The 12,145-nt window shown below is 42.1% G+C and overlaps 1 protein-coding gene across 2 annotated transcripts in view; it reads right to left on the minus strand.

The window, feature by feature from the left end:
- Positions 1 to 5,438: 5,438 nt before the first annotated feature.
- The window catches only part of GNA14 (G protein subunit alpha 14), a 202,321-nt gene continuing 195,614 nt past the window's right edge, over positions 5,439 to 12,145 (minus strand). For both annotated transcript variants that reach the window (XM_053578772.1, XM_053578780.1), the window contains exons 5-7: positions 10,388 to 10,517; positions 6,981 to 7,134; positions 5,439 to 5,968 (exon numbers count right to left, since the gene is read on the minus strand). In XM_053578772.1, the coding sequence (XP_053434747.1) occupies positions 5,778 to 5,968; positions 6,981 to 7,134; positions 10,388 to 10,517 (475 nt within the window). In that variant the 3' untranslated portion in view covers positions 5,439 to 5,777. The remainder of the gene's footprint in view (positions 5,969 to 6,980; positions 7,135 to 10,387; positions 10,518 to 12,145) is intronic.

A 12,145-nucleotide genomic window follows, 5' to 3' on the forward strand; every position in this document is an offset into this window, starting at 1 on the left:
TTCATTACACACTTCACTGTCTGGGTGTCAGCATTCTCAGAAAATTATTGACCCATAACTCCCTGGGTATACTGCAGTGCAGTGGAAAATCCTAAAGTAGTAAACACAGATACTCTTCTGGATCCTCTGGCAACTAACAGTAGGGTCTTGTAACTAGTTCACATACAAAGCCAAATGTGTCTGTTCCTGCTCCGTTACCATAAGAACCTAGATCTTTCTTCTTACTCTTCCTCTACCAGCTACCCACCCATCACCTGCTCCTATTATTTCCTCTCTCTAGATCAGAGAGATCATAGTTTCACAAGCTATAGCATATTGATGGTTTTCGAAGATTGTCTTCATCTAAAAGAACCGGTAAAAATGAATCAGTCTTCAGCACCACATTTTGTAACTTAAAAGACCTTGGGATTTTTCCTAGGGCCTGGTTAGTACAGCTGAGTTGCCTTCTGGTCCCTAAATAGTCATTACCACCTTTAGGCATTCCTTCCCTTCCCCTCTTTCCATAATCCTAACCCATTTGGAGGCAACTATCCTATGGTCTCCAAATAATAATAAAAATTTAATTTACATGATCTTTTCATCTCTCTCATTTTTTTTTTTTGATGGTGAATAATAGCAGTAATATCCCAGGGAATTTCTCCACACCTAGCTCACCTCTTAGAAACATCACACAAGGTGGTAGTATCCTATGCCTGTTTGGTTAAAAAATAGGCACTACTCAGTGCTACAGTTTCTACACCTTGGTTATTCAATTATCAGTTACCCATATAGCTGATCCTTCAGACTGTGCCAGTGCCCCCTTGCTTAGGCCCCTACATTGAAAAGATTGGAACAATGTACTTGGCTAGTTTGTCTGTAGGAGCCAAAATTGTGTGCCATATACAAGCAGAAGTCATCAGGTGGCTCTGGCTGTTTTGTGGCCCAGCCACCACGATTCAGATTTAGATTCCAGGGCCACTGCTTCTTACCTTTTGTCGGGATCAACCAAAATCCTCAAGCACAGCGTTTTTCAACCTGTAGGGTATAAAATTCAATACAACAGACAGCTCAAGAACAGCATATTTTAAAATGGACTAGAAAAGAAAATAGAGAAGAGTGATAGAGCATGTAAAAAGGTTCTGTAGTCTCTTGACACGTTAAGTGAAATACTCTCTATTCTGTGTATACTGTGCTTTCCATTGTGAAACACAGTATTGAAGTAAATAAAAAGCTGGAAAGAACAACGTGGATAGTGTGAAGCCTGACCTTAGATGAGCATAAAATCCTCAGGAAGTCTTCAGAGTGTAAGCACTGTCTTTCTCTTTAGTTTAAGATAGGATTGCTCTTGCTTTGATTTATAAAGTATTTTCCTTTCTTGCTGTTTGTCAGATACTTTCATATGACTCAGTGGAATGAGAAAAAGAATAGAAAATTTTCTAATAGAAAAATTAGATGTATAAACAGCACTCAATAGAGGGCACAGGCTATCAGTTAACTAGCTGTACTTGGACCTCTTTACTGCTAAGCATTTTACTGTAATAAGGGGACAGAAGTTTTCCTTTTGAGTAAGTCGAATTTGCTCCACCTGCCTTTCAAAAAGTGAAAGCCTTTAAAAAAGTGTGGGTCTAATATATAGGGCACACCGTTACAAAGCCAAAACATTCATTTGCTGGGGAGTGCTATATAAATGTTGATGCATTTTAACTAAAGATAATGGATTTCATCATTACTTTAAGATCCAAGTAGAAAATGTTGATAACCTATATCCCATATGCAGGATCGATACGGAACTTAACCTGATTTTCTTTGGTGCTATTCAGTATCACATAGAGTTCTTTAACTTTAAAAGGAAACTCATTCAGTCTCCTGCATAATCCTTTAAAATATACTTCTGAAGTTATTCCTTATTTTTAATGCAAACCTAATTAAGCTAGGATGAGTCCGTTAAAATTTTATGATTCTCGTAGTATTTTCAGTTGTTGGCCAATAGATTTTTTTTGCAATCAAGTTTTCTGTCACAATTGATCTAAAGTAGTTATTTCAGAGCTATCTGGGAAGCAAGGCCAGCACATTGTGGAGATGCTGAGTCCTGCTCTATTACAAACTTCATTCATGTTTCTTTAATTGAAACCTTTTTCTACTTTGTTTCCTCTTTTATAAAATAAATTTTTCTGTGACATTTTAAAAGTATTTTTCTTTAGAATTATGGATTAATTCTATTTTTTAAAAGCATTATGACATTTTTAAAAAATGGTAATTTTGGTTATCCTAAGAGCTCCATGAGAAATGTAACTTCAAATTGTGTTTAAGTTGATAAAGGTGTATTTTTAAAGTTATTACTTTATGTAAATACAAATTAATTTGTATTATAATTTAACACTTGCTATGATAGATATCAAACTGCTATGATAGAAAATCTGTTGCTGAACTATTCATTTAGTATTACTCTGATACCTTAATGATGTTTTCCTTCCAGGGAAGCCCTTGTAACAAGAAACCCTGTGAGACTGGTAAAATGAAATGTCTGATAATCAGAATTTACTTAAAAGTAGAACATGTTGGAAAACCTCAATATTTCTGTTAGGCCTTCATACTTCAGCATTCAGTTGGTTACCCAAAGATTCCCAATTCTTGGACTGAAAAACATTGAAGTAAAAATAGAGCATGTGTTGCACTGAAATATTCTCGGTATCAATTATGTTATACTCACACAAACTTAGAAATTATATCTGGGACTTGTTACAAGGTCAGAGATTGTTAATGCTTTTTAAAATGATCATCTCTGTGACTTGTGTATTACATATAAAAATGAAATTTTCAGGAAAAGTGCACTTTAAGAATACTTTCTCTTACTAATTTTTATATTGACCAAATAATCTGTGCTCAGTCCTTGGAATGCTTATTCTTTGGTGAAAATGTCATTGGTTATGATAATTAGTTGTATAATTATTTTTGCATCACTGCAACATTTCCTTCACGTCTCTGTTCCTTATCCCTCTTTTCTGTAAGCTCCCCTCAGTTGCCTGTTACAGTCTCCGCCTTGCTTTTGCACATTTTGATAATTTATAAACACAAATGTTTACAGTGAACTACTTCCTCTTGAAACTGGCCTGTTTTTTTTTTTCCTAAGAATTGGTTAATCATTCTTACTAGTGACTTTTTTCTAAATAGTGTTTCTTGGTTTTTGGTAGATTTGGATTGCATGGTAAAATGCCCATTTTAACCATGTACACCTTTTTCAAATAAATTGAGTCAAATAAAGATTTCTGATCTTCCATGTGCGTCTGTTTTTAGTTTGGGGCTAGAACTAGCCTTCACTTTGCCTATCTAAGTTCTAAATGAATGTGGGACCTAAATGAATGTGAATAACAGGTTGCCCAAGATCCCAATTTTTCAAAGCAGACAGCATTTCAGGCCCGTGTGATTATTGCTGACTGAAAGCTTTGGGTAGTAATACTTAGTAAATTGTTAACTACCAGTGCTGTGCCTGTCACCTAAGAAAACTTTAAATGGCTCATCTCAGTAAAATATTTTTATTTCAGATTAATATGAGGGTACATACAACTAGGTTACATTGTTTTGGTGAATTCTGAAAAGTCTTAATTGTAGTTGAGTCCTTCACCCAAGAGGTGTGCCTATACCCCTACATTGTACCTGTTTGGTGGGGACCTACCAAACCTCCTCCCTACTTCTTGAATTTGTTTTTCTTTCTCATGTGGGCTGCCTGTAGTTGTTAATCTTTTAGTGTCAATTTAGTAAGGTATCTTGGGCATCCCATGTACTCAATAGTAAAACAAATATTCCCCACATCCATCCAGGTAAATAAAAAAGATACAAAATCTCCATCTTTTTTATGGCTGAAGAGTATTCCATGGTATACGTTACATACACCACAGTTTATTAATCCATTCATGTGTTGATGGGCACTTGGGTTGTTAATGAGTATATTTTGAAAGCATTAGGGGAGAATTTTCTACCTGCAGAATCAGTATTGGCAGAGGTGATTAATTCACCTCTGACAAGGAGGGTTTTGGCCTTGACTGAAGAAAATGATATTGTTATCATTAATGATTTGAATGATTAATGTCAGATAGCTCTTGTGCAACTAGAGTGATCATAAAGACATCAGTTTCTTTTATGCTTTGTCAGCCAATAATTCAATGCTAGAAAGGATTCCATATTGCTTAATTTCCCTGATTGATTACTGGATTCTCTTGAGCTCTTTTCATGTTAATTGGCAATAGCTTTATTCCACTGGGAGGGAGGAGTTTTCTTGCTTTTTATGTTTCTGGATAGCCTGAAGAGCTACAGGATATCCCTTTCTTCTCTTGTGCAAAACTACCTTGGCTAATTGTGGCGCTTTACTGTCCCAGATACATTTTAACATCGGTCAGGTTCCATAAACATTCTTGCTATTGCATTTACCTCTTGAGTGAGGATTCCTTTTTAAAGTTTAGGATCGCTATTGTAGCATCATTACATATAAGCACAATTTCACTTTTCCCAGCACTGATGCTCTTCTTTAACAGCTTCACACTTGAAATTTTTCCCACAAAATAAGAACGTAATAGTCCAACAACTGCCTAAAAGGCAGCTCTAGGAATGCTGATGCAGTACAAAACCAACCCAGATACATCATAGAGACTGATTTCAAATAGATTGATCACACCTTAAATTCCAAAGTGTACTTTTGTGTATGTGCGTACATGTGCACCCTCAGATAAAAGGCAGAAACAACTATCTTGGGTCTCTAGTTTGAAGCATTCTGTGCTTCCCAGAGGGTTTTGCTGTTGCTTTACCCAGCCAGCTACCAAGGGCATGCCAACATGAGTACAGACTTGCCCCCAGAAAGAGGAAACTTTAAAGTTTGAGTTACTAACAATTAAGACCACAGTATTTTCCTTTTCCGGAGCAAAACAATCAACCATGACCTCTAAGAAACACAACATAATCCAGTGTTAGTAGCAGAATGGTATATTCTTTGGCCTACTCAGAAAGGCACAGCATACATCATTCAAACGTAGCAATCTGTGGTGGCCACCACAACCTGGGTTTTTAGCCATTTCATAAGTTTACAAGAGCTGGTCATATACTTTGGTGGGGGGGAAATGTATATGTATACACGTACACCAGCACACATACACCATCTACCACCCACATGTCACTTCGGCTTCATGCTTATCAAATGGTGGCAAAACTAAATTAAATAAATAAACATGCTGATGTATTAATTTAGCTTAGAAAGTTAACACACAACTGTTTTAAAAAAATCTTTGGTGGCATGTTAAGTCATACTTCAGTGTGGAGAGAGAAAAACTCTCAATTAGAAATGTCTCTAACTTACGTGAGTTAATGAAAAGCTTCAAACCCATCAATATTCTTTAAAAAAAAAAAAAAAAGGCACCCACATTAATTCTAGAGGTCTCAAGGCATGATCTATAAATCAACCAGCCCCTCTGTTACATAATTTTTAATGGCTATTTTTAAACACACTTAAAGTTTAAAAATAAACAGCAAATCACAGTGGCCTTTAAAAATTCCATAAAATACCAAATTCAAAAATTACACAAACTCTTACAGCCAAAAGCCAAGGAGAGAATTATAAAAACAATTTGAGAATTAAAGACCTTTAAATATTTCGGTAAACTGAAAGATCGTCCAAGTCCCATCATATCTCTGTCCCTGTGATGGGTGCCTGGCACAGGGGCTGGCTCAGGTGATGTCAGAAGCACTTGCCAATAAAACAAGAGGAGCTTGTGCACATGTCTTTGTGCCAGGGAAGGAATGTGCAGCAGCTTTTAAACCAGGTTGAATTCCCTCAGGTTTAGTTGCAGAATTGTGTCTTTGACAGCAGCAAACACAAAGCGGATATTCTCTGTATCTGTAGCACACGTGAAGTGGGAGTAGATGACTTTCTCCTTGTCAGGATTCTGATCTTGGTAAAGCTTCAGGATAAAGTCTCTGGCTGCCTTCACATCCTGCTTTGGTCCTAGTCACACATGTAATCAGAGGAATAAGAAAGAGTCCCCATCATGTCCTCCCCAAAACCCTTTTTAAGGCACTCTTGTTCTTACTGGGGATCCTTTGATCTGTCTTTATTTCTGGGGAATGGTTTACCTGAAACATTACTGTGTCTCATTATGAACCCAAGAAATAGTAGCATTTTTAAGTGTTCTTGGGTACCTAAAAATTGTACTTGAAGGTGATTTGATTAAAAACAGTGACCCAATTAAATTTTCTGATTTGGATCAATTTTGAAGAGAAATAATCTTTATTAACTTACACAGACAGATGTGGGCTAGGAGAAAGAAAGGGAAGAATGTGGGAACTGACATTATTAAAGATTGATTTAAAGCTAGAGGGCTCTAATCCTCTATCAGTGATATTTGAGGCCTCTTGTATCTGAAGTAAATTAGCAGTAGGGCACTAAACTTCCCTGCCCTGGACAGGTTATGAATAAAGAACTTGAGAATCCCCCCACCCCATGTCTGGGAATGAGGATTGCCACACTTCAACCTACATGTAAGCAGCAGCAGGTGCTCTGACTGGCTCGAGGAATGTAGAGATAACCTGGGCACAGCTCTGCACTTGACTTAGCAGACAGCTGTATACAAGGATAATACACTATACACCGTCATGCCACCAGAGCCAGAGCAGCCAGGCTGCCAGGAGAGCAGAGAAGGAGGCAGCACCCCCACTGTGAGGCTCACTGGCAGCGCAGGGTCAGAAAGGCCTTCAGAGGAGGAGCGGCCTCAGCCGGGTCTTAGACTACTGGAGTCCCTAAGAGGAGTTAGCAAGTGTCCTCAGGGCTCTGAGAGGCGTGTGGGGAGGTCCTGAGGTGGTGACACTGTGGCGCAGCTAGGGTTTCCCTTCAGAGGTGGGGCTGGGGAGATGGGCTGCTCTGGGTGGCTCAGGAAGCCCCTGGGAGCTGGGCCGTGCTGCCTCTGGACTGATGCCTGGGAGACCAACACAGAAACTCCGTCCACAAAATCAACACTTACCTGTGTATTCTGGGAAATAGCTAATTAGATGAGAGTACATGATTTTCTCTTCCAAAAGGTCTTTCTTATTTAAGAACAAAATCACAGACGAGTTCAGAAACCAGGGGTAGGTGATGATGGTTTTAAATAAGGCTTTGCTCTCTTCCATGCGGTTCTAAGGGAGAAACAAGGAACTCAGGATAAACTAGAAAGCAATAACATTTTGGAAACAACATGCCAAATTGCTAGTCTATCTGTCCTCCTCTCGCTCTGCTGCAGTCTGAGTCCCTGCTCTGCTGAAGCTGGTGAGTATGTGGGACCCACCAGCACCTGGTCTCCCACTTCTGATTACTCCCCTCTCCTCTACCATCACCTATTGCACCCCATCTCTTCTCTAGCCCAAAACAAACATGTAAGGAAATAAGAAAGGCTTTAGTGCAACTTGGAAAACAAAGGTTCATGCCCACATTTGACAAGTTTTCTGTGTCATGTAATCATTGGGATTACCAAGTGGGGAGTGCCAGCTTTAGACCAGAGATGGCCACTTCAGTTGGCTGTGACTTCCAGAAGGAGCCTTTGGAGGAAGGCAGGTAGAAGGCTCTTCGCTGAGCCGCTGGCAGAGGGGCACCGACGCATCTGAGCCTACTCTGTGTTGCATTTCACAAGCATGACACTGTCCCCAGGGGACGGATGAGCACACTGTTGTTTGGAACATTTAAATAACTCTCCCTTGCCCGTATACTAGTGGGATCTGGTAAAGATTATGTAGAAGGATAGTCATAATTTCTAAACATTAGACATATACAAGAAAATATTAAGTGCTCATAATTTATAGAGAGTAGACAGGGCACATACAGATCTCATCTGGTGACAATACTTGTTCTGGATGCCACTCTGCCACATTGCTCTCTCCAAAATTTTTGTTTGTTTGTTGGTCAGAGGCTCTATTTCTCCAGCTAGAGTGCAGTGGCATCATTATAGCTCACTGCAACCTCAAACTCCAAGGCTCAAACAATCCTCTTGGTTCAGCCTCCAAGTAGCTGGGACTACAGGCTGCACCACAAGAGCCAGCTAATTTTTACTATTTTTTTGGTAGAGATGAGATCTTGTTCTTGCTCAGGCTGGTCTCAAACTCTTGACCTCAAGCAGTCCTCCTACCTCGGCCTCTCAGCATGCTAGGATTACAGGCATGAGCCACCTCATTAGGCCTACTTGCAAATATTTCTAGGAGGATAAAAAACAACTTCCCTTTACAAAGGGAAAGGACCAGACTGGAAAATGTTAAAGCTCAGCATACATGTTCTAGAGAGACATTCCATAAATCTCTACTTCCCTACAACTGCCAGGTGCCCAGGCTCATTCTCCCATGCAAATTGTTTTGGGGATTAAGATCTGGAATGCATTACCACAGTAGCAACCCTTCACCTGTTTTTAAAACTGCTTTAAAATGTATTATGATCTTATCAGTAATGATCTTCATAAAATATATGAAACAAATTCCTGTACAACATACTGAATGGATATAATACATACCCACAACCAGGACGGGAAATTCACAAGTGACGACCACTTAATTTTTAACAAAATACTTTGTGATCTTTAGGAGAAGAGAAAATGTTTAATTTCCAAGCATATTGGGCTGAGATACTAGTCCCTTGTGCACATTTCCTGGGAAATGTCACAAGTAATTTTGAGACAGATTTGGAGCTAATTTATATTGATAACCAGATGTCCTTAAAAAAAATTCTCCCGCTTGGGTGAGCGAGGCAGATCTCTGTCCTTTGCACAATGATAGAAGAAATTGGGTTAATCCTCCACTAATTAGGTAATGTAGCTGTGCTCCTCTGAGAAAAGTCTGCTCTCAAGAAATACAAGGTATGGTTTGCTCATAGTTATTGCCTAATGCTGGACAGAGTTCTTTATTGATTTACTTTAATGCCCTGGAAACAAGACATCTTTCTAAAAGGTCAAAAGGTCTTGTGCAAGTTCAAGGGAAAAGACCATGGGGAAGACATTAGTATTCCATAGAAAACACCCCCAAGATTACACCGTGACTGTGATGATCCCCTTCACTTTCCAGGCAGGTCCAGCTTATGGATTTGGACTCAGCCAGTGCTATGGAAGCTCTGAGGGGACACTGGGTCAGTCCCGGATGCCCTGAACAAGTCCTTCCCAGGGGAAGTAAAGGCAGATGCAATTCCAGGCAGCTCAGGACTCCACTAGGGACTGAACGTGGGAGCACCATGGGCAGATGAAGGCTGGGAAGCCTGTGCTCAGTAAAATAGGTCAGCCACCTGTTGCCCAACTGTGGCTGTTCATTAGAATCCCTGAGGGGCTTGGAAAAGAAACCCCCAACTTAACCCCAATAAACATGAATCTCTAGTGTAAAGTCCAAGAGATTCCACTTGCTGCCAAAGAGAGAACCTCTTCTTTTGAATGATTTCTAATCTTAGCAGCACATTAGATTGACTCAAGGAGGTGTTTTTAAAAATTAGTATGCTCGGGCGGCGCCTGTGGCTCAGTGAGTAGGGTGCCGGCCCCGTATGCCGAGGGCAGCGGGTTCAAACCCAGCCCCAGCCAAACTGTAACAAAAAAATAGCCGGGCGTTGTGGCAGGCGCCTGTAGTCCCAGCTGCTCGGGAGGCTGAAGCAAGAGAATCGCGTGAGCCCGAGAGTTAGAGGTTGCTGTGAGCCGTGTGACGCCACGGCACTCTACTGGAGCTCAGTACAGTGAGACTCTGTCTCTACAAAAAAAAAAAAAAAAAAAATTACTATGCTCAGGCCACACCCACCACCAATTAAATCCGAACCGCTGGGATTGGACTCATCAGACGCAGGGTTTGTTTTGTTTTGTTTTAGAGACAGAGTCTCACTCACCCTTTGTAGAGTGCCATGGTGTCACAGCTCACAGCAATCTCCAACTCCTGGTCTTAAGCAATTCTCTTGCCTCAGCCTCCCAAGTAGATGGGACTACAGGCACCCACCATAATGCCTGGCTATTTTTTTGTTGCACTTGTCATTGCTGCTTAGCTGGCCTGGCCTGGGCTGGGCTCGAACTACCCTGGGTGTATGTGGCTGGTGCTGTAACCACTGTGCTCCAGGTGCCGAGCCAGGGTTTTTAAGTTATTCAGGGAATCCCAGTATGTATCCAGGTCTGAGATTGGAGTTCCAGGCTAGTTGATGTTCAATCCTTCTTACGAATTTGAATTTCCTCTGATCATGTTAAAATGTAGGTTCTGATTTCACTGGATTGATACAGTAGATTTGCGATTGCCACAGCACCCAGGTGATCCTAGGCTGCTAGTCCACGGACCACAGTTTGAGTAATGAGACTATTTAACCTAAGGAAAACGGTCTATCAGCTGACATGGAAACCACAGAAATAAGTCACTGGCTTCCACAGCTACCTAAACTCCCCACCCAGCCTACCTCATTGTTACACTCAGCCAGGACCTGGTCGTATTCGCTCAGAGCAACCAAGAAAATAATGGAAGTGACGCTCTCAAAGCAGTGAATCCATTTCCGTCTCTCAGACCGCTGGCCACCAACATCCACCATCCTGTTCAATAGAAACACAGTATCCAATGTACTCAGTACTTCTATGAAACCAACTCCGGCACAGACAAGATGACTGACGAAAGCCAGCTTTCCACAGAGGCTCCCGTCCAGAAAAGGACAGAAATTTAGCAAGTAACCTGGTGGATTAGAGCTGCACCAAGAGAGAAGGTTGAAGAACGCACATCAACCCCGCTGAGGCGAGCTGCAACCCCAAGGATACAAAGAAAAGGTACAAAATCAATCACCAAGTGGACGGGATCCCCTCCCCCATGAGAACGGCTCGGAGTGCCCCACAAACAAATGAGCAGAGTTCAAAGGTCCTCCCACTACACTCCAAGGGAGAGACCCTCAAAAAACTGGACCTACCTCCCCTACTACGGTGCCACGGCGTTCTCCTGCCAGGCATAAAATTGTATAAAACTGTATATATTCTCTACCTCTAACTCTGAGCTCCCAGCACATCCCCCAACACTCTCACTCTCAGGTCTGGAGGCCTATCCCCCAGGAGTCCAGATTCTTGGGTGATTTCTCAAGGGGTGTGTACAGGGCCTAAACTGCAGCTGGTCAGTGCTGGCTCTAGGGCACAGGAGTGAGGAGAGGACAGTTGGCTGAGAGGGAACCACACAAGAGCGGCGGTGCCCTGAGGCACAGAGCAGCAGCCGTCTTTTAGCAACAATAGGGCTCACTCCTGGATATTCTGAAGCCACACCCCCTGTCTCCCTGGGCAACCAGAGGAGGCCGGGCATCTACTCAGGTGGCAACCACCATGGAACAGATCTGAGATGGAAACGCTGGCCCCGTGAGTAAAGGGTTTGCCTGAGGCAGTACCGGCCTAGGTGGAACGGGGGACTAGAAACGCATGTGCAGAACCGGCAAGGTTCAGCCCTAGGGAGGGCTGACCCAGAGGACTGCTTTACTGAGCCTAAGACACACCCAGCCCTCAGGGGATTGTCAGCCTATAGACAAAGGAAGACAGGAGGCTAGAACTGACAGGTAACTGAATACAAACCGGCAGGAGCAAGGACAGGGCCTGAGGCGCAGGCTCTGGGAATTCAAAACAGTTTCTCTTCTGCAGGGGAATTTATCAGGGACAGAAACAAATTCCCACAAAGTTGTTCTGTTCTGTTCTGTCAGTAACGCCAATCAGGAGCGGGGCTGGAACTGAGTGAACACCCCAGCCTCCATCAAGCACCCAAGGTTGTCAGGCCTCACATCCCCCTGCTATATAGAGGCAGAGCGCAGCAGCCTGGCTGAGCAGAAATAGATTTCCTTGTGATTCAGGCAGGTGCAAACCCCTGGAGTATCTATTCACTACAGGCGACTGGGTGAAAGCCCTGCAGGACTATCAGTGACTGGGTATGACAGAGGTACAAGGTTGGGAAGGAGGCATCAACCATCCCAGACTGATCTATTTGCTGGGTGGGTCCTCCTCACTCCACGGAGCACTGGAGCAAGCCATATCAGAGTAGTCACCAGACCCCTACAATCCAGTTGACAGAAACCTTTTAAACTCTCCCACCTGAGACAGGTGCTGACTGAGAAAATTGATTTGGACCTTTTGAACTGAGCCAATCGCCCAAGGACTATTCAGGTGGTGCCCTGGGTGTGTGGTTGTAGGAAGGTTTGATT

The sequence above is a fragment of the Nycticebus coucang genome, chromosome 2 (assembly GCF_027406575.1).
Source record: "Nycticebus coucang isolate mNycCou1 chromosome 2, mNycCou1.pri, whole genome shotgun sequence".
In the NCBI taxonomy this organism is placed as follows: domain Eukaryota; kingdom Metazoa; phylum Chordata; class Mammalia; order Primates; family Lorisidae; genus Nycticebus; species Nycticebus coucang.